Here is a 24446-nt window from a genome sequence, read left to right as displayed (position 1 = left end):
CGGCTCAAGCCAGCTGTGCTTCTGCCTCCTAGAAGGCTTTCCACTTTTCAAACAAGATCTGCGGGTAAGTTAAAAACAGCCCGTTTGATTGATCTACCTGCAGAAAAATCACCTTACTTTGTTCAGATGCCAGACAAGTCAAAGAAGAAGAAAAGAGGAAAGAAAACATCCTGCAGACCACTCTTTCGGTGATTTGACAGTTGTCATTTGCATCACAATGCAAGGAAAGACCAAAACACCCACAGCCACTATTTCTTTACTTACTTTTACAAATAGTTTTGGGAGTACCTGTACTCTGGAGAAGGCTGTAATCAAGCTCAGTTGTAGCCAGGTTACCAACAGCACTCATTTTTTAACCACACGTGAACAGTTACAACTGTTTTGGCTCACGTGGTGTTCCAGCAGCATCACCAGTATTCTCAGCCAGGAAGAAGCAGCTTCGTTATATGCCAACACTAGAAAGTGTCAGTGGAAACATTAATAAGGTCTCCTCCCATTCCAGAAGTAAGGGCATCCCAATGTTTCTTGAAGAACAACCCCCAAACAAGCATATTCTTCCTAGTCAAGAAGACAACAAAATTTTAGGCATAACATTTTGTGAAATGCAGTCTTTATTCTAAATCCCCACAGAGTTACACTGGGGAGGCCAATGTGCTTCAAGATCTACAGATGCAGAGAGATCAATACCAGATTCATTTATTAGGAATATCTTTTACATTACTACTTCACTGCAAGACATTCTGGATGCACACAAACCCAACAATGGGAAAAAAAAAAACCAAACAAAACCCAGGGATACTGTAGAAACAATTGAAAGATCATCAGGATTCGTGAAACTTCCAAAGTAACTATTGCTAACACAGCCAATTCCCTCAGATAAAGTAACCCCAAAGCTCTGTAGTTACTAAAAAATCCAACAGCTTCACAACCCAAGCTTGATCTTTATATGTTCCTGTTTGGACAGTACACACGTGCACATCATCCTTAAAGCCAACAATTCAGGTGACGCATTGAACACACACAATGTCCTTCTCTGGAGTATATCTTCACCTTCTTAGACCCAAGTAAGGAGTTTGTTCACTATCTGCCCCCAAAAACTAAGGGGAGTTCTGCAACCTATGTTTAGTTTTATCAACTGAGTGGAAATACTCATGCAAGAGACAGTATTGAGGCGTAATTCTTGTCAGAGGAAGAAGATCCATCTCCAAACTACTCATCACTTTCTGTACCACTTTCTTCTGAGGAGTCAACACACTCTTCAGTTACTGCAGAAGTGCAATGCAGTTTTTTAATACCTAGAAGTAATTAACAGTGTAATATTTATAAAGCAGGAAAAAACAAGAGCTTCAGAACAAATATGTAGTAGTATTAAAAAAACCAAAAAAACCACAAACCCAAAACAACAAAACTCCACACTTTAGGCCACAAACCAGAACAACACAATAAAAACTCCTTCAAACTGCTTTTTGTCTATACGGTTCTGAGTTGTTCAGTTGGGGTTGTTCAGCCTGGAGAAGAGCAGGCTTCGGTGAGACCTTAGAGCAGCTTCCAGTGCTGAAAGGGGCTGCAGGAAAGCTGGGGAGGGGCTTTTTACAAGGGCCTGGAGTGATAGAAAGAGGGGGAATGGCTTTAAATTGGAAGGGGAAAGATTTAGATTAAACATTAGGAAGAAATTTAGAATTAGGAAGCTGCACTGTGATGCAGTGGGAGGTGTCCCTGCCCATGGCAGGGGTGGAACTGGATGGGCTTTAATGTCCCATCTGACTCAAAACATTCCGTGATTCTGTGATTCTATCCCAATAGAAAAATACCCTGCCGGTGTACAGTTTGCTATTAGAGGACTTTGCATCCGTTTGCAGAGAATCTGAGCAAGCCAGCCAAGTGTTGCACATTGGAAATAAACCAGTAATTCAGATAAAGCCTATGCAAAAATAAGGATGCCAATCACTTTATGCATACAGACGCTGACTCGTTCTTTCCTTACCAACTGGAAAAGGACCTTCATCTTCCAAATCTTCCCAGTGTTCAAAATCAAAAGACAAGTGTGTATTCTGTTGACAAAAAACACTGTTTGAAATCTCTGCACTGACACACTGTGAACGTGTTCAGAACATTGTCATCCTCAAATTTATTTCCACTTCACCTTGTTCTTCAGTAGTTTGCACCACGCTCCTTTCTCCTCCTTCACAAGAACAATAACCACCTCTTCATCCTTCACGACATACATAGACTTTTCTGCAAGTATACACCGATGCAGCTCCAGGTCAGCCAGATACAGTTTGCCTCCTGAACAAGCACTATGTTACAGAAAGGTTTTAAGAGATTAAATGGAAGCTGACAAACATTTTCTTTATTATACTTTATATTTCTTAAACTTACCTGAAAACCATCTTCTCTTTAGCAAACTCACATTTACAGTCAGACGCATTTGCTATTTTCACCCTCACTGTAACAGTCTCTTCATTTTCAAACCACTTCATTTCTGGATAAAAGCTAAAACAAAGTCAAAGTTTAATTGGATTCTTTCCAAAAGAGAAAACTGCTGTTTCATACAATTCGTCTCACATATAGACAGACTATTCCCCTTAGGTTACAACCAACCTCCTGGGTTTTGACACCTGTAGGTACTCAGCCATTATAATCTGACACTGAATAGCGCTGTCAGGAAAGCACAGGACAGACATTATCCTGCTCCAAAAGCTCTGTGATCTCAGGCTTTGGAGGAGCACATCTACCTCAACAGCTACCAAAACTTCCATATCCAAAGAAACCAAACTTCCTGCCACACATGAGGCTGCTATCATAGTCTAATGGTGAAACAGCAAAGGCCACTGTAGCAAGATAAACCTCAGAAAGACAAACACCTCTCAACTGACCAGAAATACACACTCAAAGGCTTTCAACCACTTATTCTGCAGTGATTATGCCTTAAACTTCCCCCAAATGCTGGAAGTTTTTAAACACTGAAAGGGAAATCCCCTCGGCAGACTGCAATACCCATTCTTTCAAGGGACTTCCCCTATCAAACCCTCAGCTGTATCCCAGCTCTCACTGATTTAACTGCTAAGCCACATTATGAACTTCATACGAAGATGATCTTTACTGCCAAGCTTGGCACGTGGACTCAAGCACACTACCAAGAACTTCTCCAACAGGCTAAAATACAAAATACTACTGCTATTTCCATAGGAAAATGTCAGTCACCCAGAACCAGCAGAAATCCATAGAAGCAGAATCGGACCCTAGCTGCCTAGTTCCAGTGTGTAAAGTATCCAAAAGACTTCTCAGGATACCCTCTCTGCTGACTTTCCATATGACTCACACCTAAGGTGTCCCTCAGCACACTCACAAACCCAGTCTTCATCTCTACTACACACTTCTCAAATCCTTTATCAACAGAAATTGTCCCAACCACAAACAAGTAAAGGTAATGGATCCGCTGTCAAACAAACTGACAAAAAAGGAAACGAGCCATAATTTTGTGTTGTAGACATTCTCAAAATCAGATTCTTTTTTCTTTTTTTTTTTTTTTAAAGAACAGAATTACATTAAGGGGAGACGCAAAACCAATTCATCTCATTAAATACCAATATGCAGAGACAGAGAGGCAGGAGTTACAATTTAGACCTCAAATAGTACAATCTTTAGTTAAAACATAACCCAGACAAGTGCAAGTCAGAGCTGGTATCTCATAACCACGGATAGAGCTAAAAAAGCGTTTGTTTTCATTCACTTCCTAGTGCTACAAGGTCTAATTAAAGATCACACACTTTCAACAGATAAAGTCAGTTCCAGGAGTAAGCAAAAGGGCACTTTAAATTCCTTAAGGGACTCAGAAAGTGATGTATGCATAAACACAGATACCTAACAGCAATGGTAATCTCTTGAGCTCAGCAGTGATGCAACAGGGCACCTCTTCCATGATTCCACACATTTACTCACAGAACTGATAACCTCAGTAAGGATGATTGCCCTGTTTGGCAGTTCATGCTAAAAAGCAAGCAAGGGGAAAAAATCACTCTGAATTCTTGTACCATTTCTGCTGATCCAAGGTAGAGTCCTTTGTTTCCTCAGTCTGAGCTACACCACCTGAAAACAAGAAATCCAGACACTCTGAACCTTGGGAAAAAAACCACAAAACCTCCTAGAGAACGACGATGCTGCTCGCCTCAAATTTCAACAGATTTCCGCTTCTCCTTAAACCCTACGGCCTTTGACAGCAAAATGCTTATCCTCTCTACAGGAGAGATTTTCTGCCCACACATTCCATTTGGAGCCAAAGAGCTCCGAGTCTCTCAACAGAGCTGTATTGATGGGACTTGCTCTCACAGCGCCTCCAGGCTGCCACCTGTAAGGTATTTGTGCCTGACTGAAAACGTCAGCTACACAGTGCTCCTTGTGCTCAGAGATGCCTGAATTTGGTAAAGTGACCTCTAGGGTGACATTTAAGCCTCTACCTTTAATTAAAGTTTTAAAATTTTTGGAAATTACAAAAAGGTTACCGCATGGCTGAGTCCCAGTAGGAATTTCAGAAGAACCGCAGTTTTCAGCAGGATTTTCTTGTACTGATGGATTCTCTGGACTGGATGCGTTCTCTGGCCCAGCTGTATTCTCCTCTATGCTTCTGAACACGGAAAAAGACATTTTTACAAGAATGGGGTTAAATGTTTAATATTTAAACCTCATTATAGATGGAAATTCTCCTGAAGTTAAGGTTTCCATTCTGCTATAGATAAAAATACAATAAAATGCACTTCTGTAAATCTTGCCACAGGGCTGAGCTTCAGCACCTCAGTAAGAAGCACTTAGGCAGAAATCCACGTCACATAAAAACAAAATACTGATGGTACCAGCATTTCCTTGGATTCATAAAAATCGATTGACCTAGACAGAACAATTATTCCCTTTCACAAAGAATTCCAGTAGGGCTGGGGGGCTTTCTGCCCATCCTGCAGCCGTACTCTAGTGTTCAGCCCTAGTCCTTCTGAAGTAAATGGTTAAGATTTTCCAGCTCCAACTCTGCAATTGTGCAAACACCAACACTCCAGAGCACAGCCAGTACTACATAAGCACATAAAACTCCCACAGATTATAAAAGATAACAAAAATACGGAGTCTGAATTAAAATTCTGTGATAAACTCAACTATCTGCATCCAACACTCGTGTAACATTTCCTAGAACTGGTATTTTTCTTTCCATGATGGTCATGAGGTTGAAGAATATGTAAAGGAAACCAGACATTTCAAACACTACTGTCTCTGTGTTTAAACGAAAATCACATTCAGTAATATTAATAATGAAAATATCCAGTTAAAATTAAACAACAGCATTTTTCTCATAGTAAAATATATGCTGAAAAAAATCTGTGAACACTTACAAAGGTTCTGTGTTCTCTGCATCATCCACCACCTTCACATGCCTGCACAACTCTTGCAGCTGTGGGATGTGCTCTGGATTGTCAGTTCCCAGACCCGTAGACAGAATCTCTGATCGAACATTGTACTCATTGATAGACACCTTCAAACCTGACAGCCTGCTGACCCGGACCTGGAATTACAGAACACAGTGCATGGAAACCACAGCTCACAAACGGTATCCCCTCCAACTCCAAGTTGTTCTTTAAATAAAGCTCTAAACATACCCCATTTACTTACACCCGTAAGCAATTTGTTTTCTCCAATTTTCAAACAGGAGCCTACCTGTGTTTAATTGTTCTCTGGCTATTTTCACTGTGGTAACAGTTCAGGTAACTAGCAGCTCATCCCATCTAACAGAACCAAGATGGCAATGAAGTCATCGATCCCAGCCCTGATCACACAAATTACAGCCCAAATCCATACCACACAGTTAGAATAACAATAAAACTGAGCATGGTAAGAAAAGCCCTGCACAAAACCAAAAGCATAGGAATGAGAGAAAGGCTGAGATATGCCAGTGGGAAGGAGGCTACTGAAGAGAATTACCTCTCAACCATTTTCTCTTTCCACTTCATGTCTCAGCTGACTGAATGGTCAGATGGAAAACACACTTGCTGTACTCTTTGGGAGGACCACACAGGTATGAGAGGCAGTATTACAATCCTGAGATCTAGGGAGGCCCTTGTGGTAAGCTTGTCCAGACCATGCAGAAGCCCCAAATGCCTCAATTTGGAGCTACATTTGGTAACTATTTTCCACAGAACTCCTTGCTCTCATAAAATGAAGTAATTCCTTACGAGACGTCATAAAAACACAACTAGATTGTTCATGCCATTAATAAAGGCTTAAAAGGAATCTCATTTTTTTTTGTCCTTTGATGTCAGTGTTGGAGTAGATTCCTGCCTTCCAGAACAACTTCTTGAGGTGTACTTATCACAGAATGGCTGGTGCTGGAAGGGACCTCTGGAGCTCCCCTCATCCAACTGCCTGCTCAAGCAGGCACCTCAAGCCAGCTGCCCAGGACCATGTCCTGATGTCTTCTGAGCATCTCCAAGGAAGGAAATTCCCCAGCCTCCAAGCAACCTGCTGTGGTGCTCAGACACCATCACAGCAAATCACCAACAGCACTATGGGAATATCATGTAGAATAAAACTGAAAATATGAATGGACAGACAGAAAGAACAGGTGCTCCTGTTATAAAGTAGTTGAGATACAAACGATTTGTAATGCTACAGTTCTGTACCTACCATCGGGTCAACCCAAGCTGTATTTCCCAAGGTATGCACTACTTTTGCTTCATGTAGTTTTCCTTTAATTTTGTGATGAATATAATCAGTTACCTAGAAGAAACAAATTGTTATGGCACATGAGATGTATGCCAACAACATTTTATATTTAATAATAATGAAACAATCTTCTGAGCTTAACATTGAAAAGGGTATTCAATAAATAAAACCAGTCCGGAGTAAACTAGTGAGATACTCGAGTTTTACTGTAGGGCAGTTATCAACCTTTAAGGAAGAAGCTTCCTTAATGGAAGAATACTCAAACAGGTCAATTTACAGAGGACACCCTTGTCACTCCCCACAGATTCAAAAGCAGCAATAACTTGTTCTGGAAGAACCATTTAAATCGGAGGAGAAAACCCCATGAATTTAACTTTATTATTTTGTATGAAAACAAACAAGGAAACTGACTTCTTGGCATCTGGCCCAACAGCAGGTATTTACTGGTAACAGGCAATGAATTCTGATAGCCAAATCTGCAATTCATAACTGCTTTCTTATAGAAAAAAGAGAGAAATTGAAGAACTTGGAGGAAATACCATGAAAACCCTGGCAGACATTACCTCTGGGTTCCATTCCATTTCATTATCCAGAGGTTTCACCCTACAAACGATGAATTCCACAGCCTGAGGTGGCAGATGCTGGAATCTTGCAGGCAAGTGAAGCAGCTGATAGCTCTGCGCTTGGCTCATTCTGCCTTCATCAATGTATTTAATTTTGATACTGAAGAACACATTTTCCTCCTCTTTTGGGGGAATCTCTACCACCTGAACCCTTTATGCAGAAGAGCAGACAGAATTATTCTTCGTATAATCAGCTGAGAAAAGTTTTTAATCTACTCTTGTTTAATTTTCATAGCAAAACACCTAACTGTGTGTGTGGGCAGTCCTTGTATTTGCCATTCAGGGATTTGAAGTGGATGCAATAGCTTTCTGAAGAATGATTTGAATGGCAACAATTTTCTGGTTCGGGGGCAGGCTGACTTTTAACTGAACTGTCAAAGTTTCCAATTACTTTGTATAAAAAACTGCACATGAATAATTTACAAAACCAACAACCTTACCTGTGAAAAAGTGTTTTCTCACATAATCCATAAACCGCCAGCTTCTCCACATTTCTAACAGAGATTTTATTATCAGGTTCCTTGAAATACTCATTCATTTCTTCAGAAAGAATTTCATATTGGTCCTTTTCTTTATCTACAATTCGTCCGAAGTAGTTTGTTGCATTTACAATGTGGAGAGGCACTATCTGAAAGCACAAAATATGTTAGAAAAAAGGAGGACTGGATTATTTCTTTTACTAATAACATGTAAGCTTTTGTATTGAAACCCTCTCCCCACAGAACGGGAATCTTCAATGCAAAAGAAAATCTGAGGTGAACAAAGAATGACCTGCAAAACAATTTCAACTAAAGCTGAGGACAAAGAGAGAGTCTGGCACCCTTATTTATGCAAGGGTGACAAAAAAACAAAAAATAACCAATATCCAAGAGACACAGCATAAAGGCTACAATAATATTTATGCAATGTGAAAAAGAAAGTAATATGCTAAGCAGCATATTTAAGAGCTGTCATCTTGGTACTCAAACCCAAGGTAAATAACCACTTACTGTCACATATCCAGGCATTTGCAGCATTTTATCTGGCACATTCTGGGGCACATCCATTTGTACATTGATATGATGACGATCTGGACACACCGTTCTATTCCTATGTATTAAAAATGGTTTTAGAAAAAAGCCCTTACTTTTTGGCTGTAAACTACTGCAGTGTGAAGTACAACACTTCACACACCAGAATTTCATCAGCTCTCAATATTGATCTTGTGTCTCAAACAGCACCGGTGACTGAGGAGTAGGGGAGGTCAGATAAAAACGGCCAAAACACTCTTGGTGGAAAAGTTTGTACAACAGAAAAAAAAAAACCAAAAAACAACGAGCAGAAGACTTGTTTCCAAGTCAACGCTAGCACTGAATTTTTACTTGCAATAACAGTTATCTACAATAAAGTAATACTTTATTCAGCTCCCTCTGTCAGGCACCAATTACAAAGCAGTTACATGCAACTCGGAGAAGTCATCCCCTACTTAGCCACTTCGGAGGCACAGGAAACAACAAAGCAGAGGGTAAAGCACAAACTTGGCACAATTACGATCAGATTACCAATCAAAATAGTGGCTTAAGGTTCCCTCAAGTAGCTCTAGGCAGTAGTTATAACAAATTCTGCTACTGTGTCACACTAGGTATGATGGCTCTCCATAAAACTGTTAGGTTTTTTGTTTTCACAGAAGTACCCATGAGTAGCGAAACATACGCAAGAGAGAATGGGGAAAAAAAAAAGTCACGAGCAAACCATGGTTTGAATAAAAGTATTAAACAGGAAAATTCATGGAGAAGATAGAAGCAGTCACCACTCAGGCCATACATCAGGCCTTCCCACATCAACTTGGGTGTCAAGAAAACTTGGGATTTACTTACTTGCAAATCCCAAATGTTTTAAGATAGGCACAGAGGGGCCTTGAAAGTTTCTGATCTTCTTCAGCTTCCAGCGCCTTGGCAGTGATATCACACAGTTCTGGTGGAATTTCAGCTTTCGCATGCTGCAGATAGCGTAGGATCTCAAGTGCATGACAGGCACTGCTTTCTGCTAGCAGGAGGACTGACCTTGCCTTTGTGTATTCCTGATCTACAGAAGAATCCTGAAAACAGATACACATTTGCAAAGCTTTTAGGTATCCACCACTTAATAATCAAATACGATACTAACCCATTAAAGATTGATTCAAACCTTTATGACATTACAGAAGTTGTCAGACATGCTGCGCAGACGATGACCAAAGATTCTTGGAGAAGAAAAGCTGAAATGTATCACACAAGTAGCATCTGTGATTCCCAAAGGCTGCATGCAGTCATCTGTTAAAACTAAGCACATATTTTATACACACGCATATCAGATAACTGTAATACTTCAGGTATGCCAAATATTACACCACATCAGCAATGGCTGCTTTCTTCTCCTCATCTATTGACTTAAGAATGGAGAAAAAGGCCTCTTCCCCAAGGCATGAGATTTCTTCCCTCAATACGCTTGATAAGCACACAACAGAAACAGCATTTTGTGTTAGTCTAGTAATTGAGCATCATTATCTCATAGCAGCATCGCAGAATAAACAGAACTGACCACAGCCAAGTGCTTCACAAGAGTAAGATAAGAAACACTTGAAATAGTGTAGAAACACTAACACCTTTGTACGAACATACAAAGCAAATGTTGTTAAGTCAATATTTTGCTTTTGACATACAAAATAGGAAAAAAAAAAAGACGTTTAAAACTGGGCAAGACTCTGCTACTGAAAGCAACTTGAAAAACAGAATTCTCCCAGAACACACATGAAATTATGAGTAAAGTCTTCACAGTTTCTGAATTATTTCAAATAAAATATCCTCTGCAGTAGGAGGCAACTGTGAGATTGCAGAAACTCTCAGCAAATACTAGCAGTTCTTTTCACTAATGCATCAAAAAAAACCCTTCTATCTGTTCCCTTTAATAAGTAAGGTTTTTCCTCACAGTTAACTCTGCGGCCCAGGAACAACAACAACAAAAACAAAAGACCAGCTGTAGCACTAATAAGTAAAGGGATAACTAGAAAATATTCACAGGGAACTGACCCCGCGGAAGCAGTAAGACAGCTTAGTGTAAGTATTTCATGTAGAACATGAGTCACTGTGAAGACATAACCACAACTAGACAAAAAGAAAACACTCACCTAACACGACCCGAGTGCCAGCACTGCACTTTTCTTTCCACTGCCCTAAGATACACTTCAAATTCAGCTTGCTCTCTGTATGTATTTTCAAGGAAAATATCGAGTTGCTCTCCAGTGCCTGGACGACAAAGTAAAATGTTGTATCTTCTTCCAATACAGCAATAACTGCTCTAATAAATTCTGAGGTTAAGAATTCATTAATGAATGCATTCTATGCCAGATGTTCCTGTTAGGATTTCTTCTCCTTGGCAGAAGGCGAAATTCAGGCTTTTTTTTTTTTAGCAGAAATAATTAACTTTCAAACCCATACTTCTGCTTTATTCTCAGACACTAAGATACTTTAGTTTGTCACACCTTAACAGTTAAAAAAACTCTGCAAGTTATCTATGCAAGTTTAAATACTGTGTTACCTCATGAACCATTTCCGCTTCATTTACTGAGTCAGTGAACACCAGCACCTTCTGAAGGCTACTGTGGGTCACATCCAGTGTTCTGACTAACACGGCAGTTCTCTCACTGCTCATGCAAGGCTGCACAACCTACAGGCAGATACAAAGCAGAGGGCTGAAAGTTCTTGTGAACTATGTATTTTACTGCATAATTCTCCCTTTTAAAAAGAACTAAGCATTGTTACCCAATACCATAGAAAATCCAGTAAGCGGTAGCTCCAGTAAGTGGCAGATCTTCTGTTAAACTTACAGAAGGTACAACTCACAGAAGGTATGTGTTTAGGACAGCTTCCGCAAACAACACAATCAAAATCCACACATCATGATTTTTCTTTCATTTAATTTTAGGGGATTCATCAATCTTTAAATTTGGCATTTTCAGGTACCACTAAAAACCCTTCATGCTCCAAAAGCTACTGCACCACCTAAAACAGTAACTAAAGCATCAGAACACGGACAATTTCAGTCCTGCCAAATCATTAATGAGACTTCTCAAGTAAAGTGGTGTTTTTTCAGCTTTGTGTCATATTCAGCATGTCCAGCATCTGGTCACAACCTATACTATTTCTAAATACTTCAAACAAAATTCAGATTTATTTTCTCGAATATTGAAATAGTTGAGCGAACACCTTCACCCCAGTGTTAAAAACCATGGTAGAAGACCTTCAGCTCGTTCAGTGATTAAACTACACAAGTTCTCCAGGAGTGATGTCAGTTTGTACATGGGAGGCACACCTGAACAGTCCGAGTCAGGACTGTACGACCACCCACTTAAGATAAACCAGTAGCAGCCAGGTACGCTGACCTGATCAGAACAAACAGCAAAATACCTTCGTAAACAGAGACCGCCTGCCCAAATTTTACCTGCTGCACATTTCCATAGATAGAAGCTTCTTCCACAGATGTTATCACAATGTAAGGATCATTCATGAACTGCTTTATCAAGTTCACTATATGTTTATTCCAATGAGTTCCAACAGCAATAATCTGCTGTGGTGAACACTTCCATTCTTCAGAAGTAACAGCTTTCTTGTAACAATTTAAGATAGTAAAAACCTATAAAGAACAAAATAACCATTTTTTTTCTACCCTCTTGCCCTACTCCAATGAGCATGTAACAGCAGTGAAAAAGCACAGTTTCAGCACTGTTATTCCCGGGGCACAAAACCACCACCACAGCAAAACAAAGTTTCACATCCCAAAGCAAAGCGTTTGGTTTGCGCACTTTTATCCTATTACTTAAACGACTTCTGAAGCAAGAAAGAAACGACAGGACAGCACGAAGGAACAGAACTGCAGGCACACAGGATTGTAATGCAGGATGGAAACCTCAGGAAACGGATCTATTCTAATCTGGAAAATACTAAGCTGAAGCAAAAGCTGATTCAAGTAGTCAGAGCAGTCAGCAGGAACCAGGAGCCAGAGCAGGAGCTGAGTTCAATCTGCCAACACAGCATTTTATTTTTTTGAAGAAAGTGGTGTGTCATATATATTCATAAAAAAATAAAAATCACTTGAGACAGAACGAATCTATTCCCACCGACACAGCTCGTCATGGACAGATGATGCAAGTCTTTGGAGTACATCAAAGACCCCTGCACTGAAACTACTGCTACCAAGCTGAAAAAAGTACAATTGCTTGGAAAACCACTAACGGCAAAGGAAGACAGCATAACAGAGCGGTAGCGTGGAACAGGACAAGGCTGTTTACCTGCTCAGTAGCCTCGGAGAGCAGCACCTCAACCTCATCAAGAACAAGATGGCAAAGTCTACAAAATAACGTACTGCGATGTTCAAACAGTCTCAAGAAGCTGTATGGCGTAGTCACGATTATTTCACCTAGAGGCAGGAAGAAAAGACTGGTTTTGGTTGGGTTTAGGTGCAGGTTTTGGGTGGGCAGTTACTTGTTTTATTCTTTTCAAACACAGAACAGTGAACTCCATCTTCTGCCTTCCAGTTAAAAGCCACTTTTAGTTTACTTGGGTTTTTCTAACCATCTATGTCTTCAATACTTCAGTGGGTAAAACCAAGCTTTTGAAAGAGTGAAAGGTCTGAATGTTAACAAGTTTACAAAGCAGGAAGACAGAAAGTATTCTTACATCCTTGGATTTTCACTCTTCCAGCTTCTTCTTTGTTCCGGCCAAGCATGATCAACATTGGATGAAGCTGTCTGCTGCATCTCCCAAATCCTTTCAGTAGCTCAAAAACAAGTTGTGCCTTCTTCCACCCAGGACACAAGATGAGCACAAGTGGCTACAAACATAGGTACAAAATTTTACACCACAGTATTACACAAGCATTCAGAATCTTGAGAACTGTACAACTTCAGCATTTAGGGCAAAACCAAAACCTGCAACACAGGCTGTAAGTACTTCAAAACTGAAGCTTTTAGAACTCTATCACCTCCTAAATGCAAGTGTTGCTGACCCAAGGAACCAAACAGCAGGCTACCTGGACACAAAAAGAATGCACACAGCAACATACAGCAAAAGATCCAGACAAGTAAATATGGTCCAAACAAGAAGCAGAAGCAACTTGTCTTACTGGGGGTTGTACTCAGCAGTTTCGAGAGGCCCCTTACAAGCTCAATAATTCTGCATTTCTGTGATCCAAGCTAGAAAGTGAATTACAAAATTTAAAACTGCGTTCATGCAGTCTACCTCTGTTCACCTCTAAGCGGAGGGTTTACATAAACTGGCAAGCATCACGAGGGTACACCAAGATCACATTAGATGGACTCGTTCTAAACATCCACTATCTTTTGTATCATTATTTTACATCTGCACTTTAGACTAGCAGGTATCCTGTTCTAATATATACATACCCCATTCCTTTTCGGCAAGGCTTTGTAGCAACTTCCCAACTGCAAAACTGTAAGAATTGGTGGAATATATAAGAGAGGATCATTTCCCTGATAGGAGACAGTGACTACATCACATCCTTGAGCTATTGGTGGCCAACAGTATGATTGTGTGAAGCTTGGGCCCAGAAACAGTTTCCGAGTAAGTTCCTACAAAAAGAAATGAAGAATTCACATGAAAATTGTGTACTTAAGCACTACCAAAAGAACACAAAACACAAGGCTCAGTGACTGAAAAGCTTTTGACCCACTATATATGTCCTATATGTCCTTTGTATGTCCTTAACATGCAATACAAAAAAAAATTCTTCTGGGCTGAGGGTTAAATTATTATTAAAATGTAAATCCCACAACTTGTGGTGCTGGATGATAGACCAGAAGAAACACATACAATTCTTACAGCCTCTCTCGGAAGCTTCATTTACTCAGCCACATAAGCAACCTCCTAGTTGTTCCTCAATCAAAATTAGGCATTACTGTAATATTTAGTATCCGAAATGGGGGGCACGATACCAGCCTTAAGAAGATACTTAGTGTAGTATCATATTAGCATTACCTTTTTCAGATCATCATACAGTGGTGCTGTTTCCAGACTTGAGGACGGTTCAATTTTGTTGCTAAGAAAAATAAAATTTCTTTCTTCACTAAGATTCTGAAAACTCTGAAACCATGACAAACAGGAAAAACACAACATTTAATAAAAGGGTTTTAGCTTACCTACAACTATATTAAAGATAGCTAATAAATTTGCTGTTTTGAACTGGTCTTGGCTCATAGCAAAGCACCCACATAACCACTTTCTCACTCACCACTCTTCTTCCAGCGGGACAGGGGAGGAAAACAGGAGAGTAAGCAAGAAGTTCCAGAGCTCAAAAGAGACAAGGCTGTCACTTAATAGTTACTGATGCAGGCAAACCAGACTCAACTTTATGTTAATTGAATTTGTGTCCAATTACTATGTGTGGTAGTCATACAGCTCTGTCACAGAGCACCTCCTACTCCTCTGACACTGGTATTGCCTGTTTCTCACTTTTTCTTCCTTGCATTTTTTGCCTTTTTGTAAAATCGTTTTCCGAGCCACCAAAAACTTTGCTGGTTGGCTTGGCTTTGGCCTGCAGCTGGTCTTGCTGCTGATGCAGCTGGAGTCAGCCCGACCGCATTCTGCAAAGACGACTCCCTGCAGCCCCAGCACTACCAAAACCTTCCACGATACACCTGCACAAGAAGTTAAGTGGAAGTTAATGCTTGAAATACCTGTTGGTCGTCTTCAATGATATGTGTCTTCAGGGGATCAGAATTCAAGAATTCCTGAGGCCTGAGAAACACAAATATTACATCCCACATCAAACACAAAACTGAAATGGGACTTATAAATACCATCCATGTTTCTACAACCTCATGAAGCAATTCACTCGTAAAATACTGCTAATGCATTAGCTATGCCAAGAAGGAAACACTTCAAACATGAAAGAAGTAGTCAAAAAGCATTATTGTGAAAATAAAATTTAGTATTAGCTTTTAAGCACCTGAAAATAACACTACGGAAAAATTTTAGCAAAGAGAATTGGCAGGTTCCTCAACTTCAGCAGAAAAAATATCAGACTGGGCTGAAGTCAAAAGTTTTCTTAAGGTTTCAGAAAATGAAACAGTATCTCTTTGTATCTTTGCATCAGTTAGAAACTGAAACACTCCTTGGGCTTATTACATATGCATCTGCTGGCATGCAGCAAAGCAAAACCACTGCACAAAAATCAATTCGCAGACATATCTCATTAAATTTGGAAAGTTTATGCTTTGTGATGTATAAAGCAATTCAACACGCTTAGTGTGTGGAAAAAAATACTTCCCCATCACATTCTTGCTGTCGAGCTATTGCTTAGAAAGAACCACTATTTTACTGCGGTCTGAGTAAGTATCAGCAGCTTCAAATTCCCTTCTCTCCCAAAGGCATGGTGTGCGTATTGTCTTACCTTCTGCCCTTCTAACTGCCTAAGAATAGCAACTGGAAACACGTGACACCACCTGGTTTTCTGATTTCATAACCACTTAAAATATTTAATACACTGCACCATACCTGTCCATACGAACTACTGCATCTTCCCTGACAGGTGAACCTGGAATCACGTTGACAATCTACCAAGAAAAGATAAAAAAAGAAACTGAAGCAGAAAGTTTTTAACTACATCAAAAGTTAGCACAGTTCCTAGATCTATGTAATACAGCGAAACAAGCCAGGTGACTACAGTATTACTAACCTACCCTACAGAGTTTTAATCCAGTTCACCTTTGAAAATTTAATATAACATATAATACTTACAGGCTCAGTATTTTCCTTTAGATCTGTGCCCGACCTCCGGTCAGTCTCTTTGGGGCAGGAACTGCAAACAGTAAGACCTAGAAAGATAAGCAAAAGAAAAGGAGAAATACATTTCCGATTGTCTTATTTTCCCATTCTTTCATTTACAGTGGGTTGCAACTGACTTTAGTTGCTTGTGTGGTTTCCTAACAGCAAAACCTACCACCAAAAGAAGCAGTTATTTATGCATACAGACAGCTACGCAGTTCACAACTGAGTGAACAAACATAGAGGATAGAAAGCTGTGTTGAATCGCTATAAATGAGGCAACACTTGTTTTAGAAGTGCCTCTGTTCAAACAAATCCCTCTAAACTCAAAAAACAGTAATCCATCACCAATCAACACCACAAGTAATTTAATGCTATCAAGCACATCAACAAATGCCTGCGCAACTCACCCTCAGCTTTCTTTTGTCTTACACAGTACAAAAAGCCCTACAATATTCCTGTATCTGATGCTTTCAGTGGTCTTTGCAAAAGTCTGACACATAAGCATTGTTTGTTAGGACACCATTTGATCCAACTGATAGATTCAAACTAAGACAGGAGGTTCATGTTCAATATATCCAATTAAAGACACGCGCCACTGCATGTGTGAATGTTTCCAAGCAGCAAGGTTCCCACCTGTTTCAAGACTTGTTGATCCCTTCTCCTGTGACAGCACTGGCCTGGAAGCAAGCGCAGGATTAGCAATTGTCACTGGATGAGACTTAATATTTAGTGACATTCGGTTCTGCTGATGATCTGGAGAACTTGCTGTATTCTCTTCAGCTTCCTCAAAACGAGCAAATTTCTTTGAGACAAGATCATCGTTAACGCATACCTAAAAACCAGAGATCTTTATTGACCAGTATCAACAAGCAATAAGCTACCCCACCACAAGCTTGTTTAGAATTTATGCGATGCTTTAAACAACAGCAGTAGCACAGAGACAGTTCAGGGAAAGCTTTCTGAAGAAGAATAACTGCAGAATAGGAAAGTCAGTCCTTTTTTCCTGTATGTTCTCCAAATAGCTCTTAATTAGCTGCCTGGTTCACGCTTTTGCCAAAAACTCTATATTCAAAGTAAATTCTATGAACCCTAAAACTTAAAAAAACCTGTTAGTAATTACTATTAAGTTGGTTTCTTTCTTTCTGATTAAACGTGCAAACTTAATTCATTTGTCAGGAGAATAAAAACTGGCAGGAGAAAGTAATAAACTTAAACTCCCTTGGCTCAGAGGTCAGTGACACCACTGCCAATTAGTATGTCCCTTCAGTTACTGTCTATGGCAAAGAGCACAGCTCCAGCATTAAAAGCCATGTCAGAACACTCCAGGCAGCAGCACTACGCAAATCAACTTGTATCTGCCACATAGCTGCCTAAGTCTGACGGCAGCTACAGCAGAATTTGGCACAAGTTACACATTTTGGCAAGTGGAACTAGTTTGGTGTTTTTTTCTCCCCAACGGATCAAAGACTCGGTCTGATGCAAAAGCAAGTGTGAATGTTCATTTATTTTTATAATACTATGCAATTGCCTTATCGAAGCCTCTTTAAGTACGATACCATAAAAAGGTGCAAAACCACACTAAAAAATTCACAGTTGCTTATCTGAAGTATTTGCTTGACTTAATTTGCTTATCAATACCTTCCAAAAAAGAGATTTGCATAAAGAAAAATAAGATTTCTGCCTCTTGGAATTCCTCCAGAGGTTTACAAGCAATGGAAATACAAACCAAAACCTCTTAATAATTCAATGATCTCTTCTCTACTGTGTGACAGGAACTGCAAAACTCACTTGTAAGTAATGCTTTTCACTCTTAAACTAATTTCAAAGTTATAACTCGCAGAGCAAAGTGTATGAACAGGTTCGTAGGTATAAAAGTCTCATACCTTTTCATCTTTTATCGTCACATAAAGAAACACATCAAACGTATTATCTTCTAGGGCACACAACCTAGCTCTCATGTGGGTCGCTGCTAAACACAGTAATAAACACAAGGACAAGATGAAACCTTTACTAAATTGTCAGTATTTTTCACTTGCACTTTCAGAGACAGACAAAAATAGAAATCACAATTATATGGGTAAGGTTTCTTTAGAGAAGCTAGTACAAATGTAATAACTTAAAAATGAAAGAAGAGAGTAACAAGGCAATTAAAACTTCAACTTACAAAACCAAAGTTGGAACAAACTAGTCTTAGTTCTACAGTAAAGTCTTGCTTTATCTTTTAGTTTCTGACAATCTCCAGTACAAATGCCTACTTTCCCAACTCGACATTTAATTTTCTTGGAAGAAGTCATGTGTATAGTGTAGTTAGGCTTTTCATTCAAGCAAACATAGCTGATAAAAGTCCATTTTCAAGTTCTGAAGCACTACTGCATACACTAATGAAGTGCAAGCAATTAAAAGAAGGTAAGGTGCAGTCTGAAAATAGCTATGCAATTGCATTTGATATTATTACTTCCTACCAACCTTTACTGTGCACAGTGACACTTGGGGAGGGGAGTCAATTGTGACAAGTACTAAGAGTGCAAAATTATAAGCCTAAAGAGCCTTCAATGCTTTCATAAACTCATACTCTCCTCCTCAGATACCTTTTATACCTTTTTGTTATACTTGTGAGTAAGCAGTTAGGCAGATTTTCAGATAGAAGCACATAAGCAAGATCAGATAATGTCAGTAAAGAGTTGCTTCTCTTCTAAGAACAAAAGCTGTCTCATACCAAAACAGAAGGCTTGACACGAAAAAGACTAGATGACCTACTGACACACCAGATGTGGGAAAGGACAAGACCAGACTGGAAAAAAAAAAGTTCTGGCTTACAAAATAATAAATAGATAGAGCTCCAAGGAGTTCACAACTAGAACAAAGAGATCCCTCTGTGGAGCCAGTGCTTACATCCTTGCCAAAAAACAACGGGAAGGGTAGACTCTTAAGCCAGATCTTGCCACCTTTGTGTAAAACTACAATAATACAGCTGTGAAGCCGATTCAAAGATTTAAGCTAAACATACAGGAAGGCTCCCCTGTTCAAACCAAATGTTACGTAAGTGCTACTGTACTTAGCTCACCCAAGTGCCAAGCACTGTCTAGTCAGCCATGAAGTTTATGCAGCATGGAAACCCTCAGTACTCAAGATGCAGCTCCACAATTTTTGCCTTCGACAGTCTATACAAAAACCCCTTATGTAACTCCCTTATCTTTAACATACAACTTTCTTAAATAATAGCAAATACATAAACACAATTACCACACTTCTTTAACAGTTTATTTTTCCCAAAATAGAAATGACAATTCAGACTTTGGCAGGATGTTTCACTTACCTTTGAGAAGGTTTTGAAAATAATGAGTAGCAGCACTATCCCATTTCTTGGCTGGTCTACGAAAATAAGTACAACCCAGTTATCCCACATCATCAAAAATTAAAATGGTAATTTTGGAAAAAACTTTGGATGCACATGAAGAAATTATTTCAAGTCATCCCAGATGAAGAAATGCACCAACCAGACACATCAGCAGAATCTTACTGCTTAGAAAAGAACTTCAGCCTTGATAATATTGTTCCAGCTCATCAATAAAACACAACTGATCACAAATAACTGGATGCTGCTTTGTGAAGGTATGAGTGCTTACATACAAAATAAAATATCATGGTTAGAAATGAAGCAGAAAAAAAATAAAGCAAGAATCCACTTGAGGAGTATATCAATTGAACAGGTAGTGAGGAGTTTTTAACAAGCACTTAAACATTGAAGTAAAAAGTCTGTAGCAAAAATGAAGTTCACCCCTTATCATCTTCTGCAACTCCAGGTATAAAGTAACAAATCAATCTACTCCTGCTTTGATAATTCACAACAAAGACCCACTCCAGATGCACACTATTCCTATCCAATCATGCCAATATTTGTTCTGTCAGAATATTGGGAGTCAAATACAGATTTATCCTTCCCAACAAGAGTATTAAAAAAACCAAACTGCTTGATCATATACAGTTCTGAATATTCTTTAACGACAGAAACCAAGGCAGCTTTCTTGCCACAGAGGTGTATTCCTTGGCAATCTAGTGATGTCCCTCTCAAGCTGGTAGGATCTCAGACAAGAGCATCCTGGAACTCATGGACGCACAAGCCTTTTTCTTTACCCTAGACCCCAGTGAAAAACTTCAAGTCCTTCAAAGCTGCAGTGAGCTGAGTGTAAGGAAAGCACAACAGGACTCTGAAAAACAGCAAGCAGCTACAGAACTTCAGCTAACCATGTAACTACCACAAACCAAGAAGTTATCAGGAGTAACATGAGTGTCTGTGAGAGATCAGTAAAGAAGTTCATGTGCTAGGAATCAAGAAACACAGCTCTGAGATAACAAAGGGCAAGAACTGCCAGAAATGTCTCTAAGCTTCCAAAGGTTTTTAAATAAATATAAAAAAATTCAAACTGGTGAATAATAAACACCAAACCATTAATGAAAAAAAATCATTAAGGAAAAAGTTCTTAAGCAGAAGCAGTTCCACTTAAGAACTGCTCCTCTGAAACGTTTCCCAACCTGATTTCGTACGTTCTTCTTGAAATATCACCTTTTCTAAAGAAAATGCTGCAATAGAACTTCGCACTTAAGAAAACCTCATGGCTAGAACACGCACGTTCAACTCCACTTACACTATTTTTACAGTATCTTCACAGAAGTCGATACGCAATGTCACTGGCCTCGTGCGATACAGTCTACACTTCTTCGCTCTATACGGGATCTGCGTAAATGCTTCCAGTGCAACTCGAACGCTTAAAAACACATTTGGTAAAGCTTATTGTACTCAAACTTGCATATTTTATGGGAGAGATGAACTTGAAATCTAGCTAAGAGCTGGAACAGTAATTTTTTTTACAACACATTCTTCAAGATTTTAGAAATGGCAGGTTTCGTCGCAGCTTTATTAAAAACTCAGAGCCTGTGAATATTCTTTGATTAGCACCATGCCCAAACAGACTGTTAGCTCTTAGCAAAGTAAATGAGCCAGTCAACTAGAGAGGGAAATAACCCATAATAGTGTCTAGATGTCACAAGATGGTTCAGCCAAAAGTGAAACTCTGTTTCCATATACACTTTGTGATTGATCTTCACTGGTTTTAACACTTACATTTTTTATTATATCATCACTTATGAAGTGAGGAAAATGTACCTAAATAACATTAACCAACAATCATACAATTCAGTCATAACAATCTAGCATTATTTCTATTTCAAACTTTTAAAACAACAACATAAAGCACCTTTAAAAATTCAAAAAGATGGGTTTGCATCAACACTTGAATGGGCCTATCATACAGCTAGCAGTTTCCTTTGGACTCAACCCACACCTCAATCATGTAAAAACCTTGTCGTTATCAATCTAAAAAAGTAAAATCTGTGTGCACTAACTAGCAAATACACTACAATGACAGCATCAAAACCCTTAAACACTTACTCCTTTGAATTCACAAAAATGTATTTGGCATAATCCACCAGAAAACACTGTATTTGGTAGTGATCTGTACAATACATCACTGACTTAATAACCGCTCGACACCAGCATTTGAGTTCCTCACTGAAAACCACATAAACCTGCAAAAGAAAGAACAAGACAGCAGAGTGAATTACACACATTTTTTTTTTTGAGAGGCAGGAACACATTATTATTTATACAGCCCTCAGTTTTCCTTTCAAAATGCAAGTATTGCAGCTTATGCAGTTACAAAGTTTACAGATAAGAAAACATAACCCATATAGATGCTATTATCTACCTCTCTACATAGCAACGTTATAAACCAGCCTAATGCGTGTCTTGGATACTTCACCCCCAAACCAACGCAAATAACAGATTACTTCTCTCTATCTGCACAATGCAGCAAGGGTTTTACCTGGCCTCCTCTTTCCATGAGTAGTTTTAGTTCATCCACTTCTTTGTCAGATTTGTCATAGAACTGACTCATTTCAGCTTTCAGGTTTTCATATTCTATATCATCAACTATGTAAGGTGCAGATCCTTTCATAGTAACCCAAAAGCAACCTGGATTCTCAATCTGCGGCCAAGAGAAGACAACAATAACATATACTGTTAGCTCCTGCTAGAATGACAGGATGTTTTTAGGAGCAGCAAATGTAAAAACAAAACTTAAAAGTCTATAATGAGGCACCTGAAAAGTTACAACAGCTGATACTTATCATACAGAACACTGTCAAGTAAAATGTCTTTCAGCTTCAGACCATTAGTTCATTAAATGACTTCTCAGTCTCCTTCAGCACTGCAATTAATGGCATGTGTAGTCTAAAAGTAGCAGCATTATCTAGAAAAACACCAACATACCTCTAATACAAAGACTTCCATGTTTCTCAGACAGCCTTCCTCAGCACAACTGTAAAAGAACAACAAAAATCTCATTAACCATTTTTAAAGCTATAATTTGTTTTGAAGCGCATCTAAGGCAAGCCTATAGATTTTTGGTACTCATCTCAGCATTACCAGTCTAAGCAGACTATTTACATGTATCAAAGAGTTCAAACCCACTGCCTTAATGAGGCACTGTTAAAGCCTAATTATGATTTGCCATCCACGCTCATTTGCATGCAACCACTTCAATTTTTAGTACACCAAAACAAATCTGTTATCCTCAACCTACTTAATGAGCCGCTTACCTTACATTCAAAGGCCAACAGAAATGGGCTGACTAAAGACAAGGGCTGCTACAGCCTATCCATGTGGCCAAATGAACAGAAAGACCAGTGGGAAATGCTTACATCATTAAAAAAAAACCAAAAAACAAAACCAGTAACAGAATGAGTCCCAACCATTGCAAACAACATACCAGAGATTTTTGCCGGTATTTCGCATTACATTAATCTGCACTGGTACACATCAGACCTAGAAACTGCAACACAACAACAATCTACCTACAGACTCAAGTAATTTGCATTTCATTTTGGCACAGACCACCACATCACAATATCATCACCAGAGTGCCTAGCTTACCACTCCAAAAAAATCACACCAGAAATAGATGCCTAACAAAATATTTTGGGAGCAGAAAGCCAAGACATTGTCCTTGCACACTTAAAGCTGGCACTGAACACATCAGCACTAAATAATGAGCCTAGCTAAGCACTCCAAAGAATCCACACTGGAAGCAGATGCCTAACGAGATATTTTGGGAGGGGAAATTCAAGACATTGTCCTTGCACTTCTAAAGCTGGCACTGAACACAACAGCACTAAATAAGAAGCCACGCACTGTGGTCACAACCAGAAACATGCCTCGCTAAGAGACCGCACCAATTATTCCTGGTTTGACACCACAGTGAAATGGCTGAAACGAGGTGTTCAAAAAACAAGCTGGATGAGGCTTTGAGCAACCTGATCCAGCGGGAGGTGTCTCAGGCCATGGCAGGGGTGTTGGAAATGGGTGTAATGAGAAATGGCTGAGGTCCCTTCCAAGCCAAATCATTCCATGATTCTCCAATTCAGGAGTTTTACCCGCTGTTGTATAACGCCAGCATGCCATCCAGGGTAAACGCAGATTTAACACTGCCCTATAATCCACTGTAACACGACAGACAAAGCACTGCCTTAAGGTACTATAAAAATATACACTTTTCTTTCAGGAATAACCTGTGAGAGGCATAAATAACCTCTCCCAAAATCCCACTCTGAGAAAAAAACAATAAATAACCTATCAAAGCACGAAGGACAAAATACAGCCACGTGAAAGACTCGCTCCCTTAACATACCCCTAACAGCACTCCTGCTGTGTAATTAATGACACGGGAACCAAATGAGAACACACAGGTCTCACAGCCCCGCCGAGGACATCCACCGGGCAAAGCTGCAAGAGCTCATTAAAACCCGCACCCCAAAACCCTCACGGAAGGGCCGAACGGGTGCCTTTCCCCCCGCCACAAGCTCTCCTACAGAAGCACAAAACGTTCTGAGCTGTAAGGGACCCAACAGGGCTCATCCAGCCCAGCTGCTCCTCGGACAACCCCAACGTTCACACCACGCGCCCGAGTGCAATGTCCAAACTCTCCTGTGAGGTTCGGCGCCGTGCCGGCCCCCCCGGCCACCGCCCCCGGGCTCCGCCACCCTAACCCCCCCAGCGTCACCCCACCTCGGCCCTGCAGGCACACCTCAGAAACCCTGAATGCTTTTCCTTTATCCTCCTCAAAACGCCTTCATCTTCTGCCTCAACTTCAGGCTCCTCGTCATAACAACAACCCCCGACCCTCAGTGGCCACCGACCCCCAGGGCCGCTCCGCCCCCGCGAGCTTCCAGAAGGAGCGCTGTGCCGCTGCGCATGCGCCTC

The 24446-nt window shown here is 39.9% G+C and overlaps 1 protein-coding gene across 3 annotated transcripts in view; it reads right to left on the bottom strand.

Moving 5' to 3' along the window:
• Window positions 1-24446, bottom strand: part of TDRD12 (tudor domain containing 12) — a 27786-nt gene extending 3340 nt beyond the window's left edge. Inside the window, exons 1-31 of one of the 3 annotated variants that reach the window (XM_054078552.1) lie at window positions 24271-24443; window positions 22458-22506; window positions 22012-22173; window positions 21579-21715; window positions 20776-20895; window positions 19446-19501; window positions 18013-18098; window positions 16763-16961; window positions 16100-16176; window positions 15857-15915; window positions 15037-15097; window positions 14339-14443; window positions 13747-13932; window positions 13022-13175; window positions 12634-12761; window positions 11787-11978; window positions 10884-11012; window positions 10474-10591; window positions 9495-9628; window positions 9185-9405; window positions 8318-8417; window positions 7769-7956; window positions 7269-7479; window positions 6667-6759; window positions 5379-5548; window positions 4503-4624; window positions 4035-4089; window positions 2380-2493; window positions 2144-2297; window positions 1985-2051; window positions 289-1295 (exon numbers count right to left, since the gene is read on the bottom strand). In XM_054078552.1, the coding sequence (XP_053934527.1) occupies window positions 1210-1295; window positions 1985-2051; window positions 2144-2297; window positions 2380-2493; window positions 4035-4089; window positions 4503-4624; window positions 5379-5548; window positions 6667-6759; window positions 7269-7479; window positions 7769-7956; window positions 8318-8417; window positions 9185-9405; window positions 9495-9628; window positions 10474-10591; window positions 10884-11012; window positions 11787-11978; window positions 12634-12761; window positions 13022-13175; window positions 13747-13932; window positions 14339-14443; window positions 15037-15097; window positions 15857-15915; window positions 16100-16176; window positions 16763-16961; window positions 18013-18098; window positions 19446-19501; window positions 20776-20895; window positions 21579-21715; window positions 22012-22173; window positions 22458-22478 (3705 nt within the window). In that variant the 5' untranslated portion in view covers window positions 22479-22506; window positions 24271-24443 and the 3' untranslated portion in view covers window positions 289-1209. Of the gene's footprint in view, window positions 1-288; window positions 1296-1984; window positions 2052-2143; window positions 2298-2379; window positions 2494-4034; window positions 4090-4502; window positions 4625-5378; window positions 5549-6666; window positions 6760-7268; window positions 7480-7768; window positions 7957-8317; window positions 8418-9184; window positions 9406-9494; window positions 9629-10473; window positions 10592-10883; window positions 11013-11786; window positions 11979-12633; window positions 12762-13021; window positions 13176-13746; window positions 13933-14338; window positions 14444-15036; window positions 15098-15856; window positions 15916-16099; window positions 16177-16762; window positions 16962-18012; window positions 20736-20775; window positions 20896-21578; window positions 21716-22011; window positions 22174-22457; window positions 22507-24270 lie in introns of those variants that run through there. The other 2 variants (XM_054078553.1, XM_054078554.1) reach the window with 2 other exon arrangements.

The sequence above is a fragment of the Cuculus canorus genome, chromosome 13, assembly GCF_017976375.1.
Source record: "Cuculus canorus isolate bCucCan1 chromosome 13, bCucCan1.pri, whole genome shotgun sequence".
NCBI classification, from domain to species: Eukaryota; Metazoa; Chordata; class Aves; order Cuculiformes; family Cuculidae; genus Cuculus; species Cuculus canorus.
Note: the sequence above shows the minus strand (reverse complement) of the source record. Positions and strands in the feature narration are given on the sequence as shown.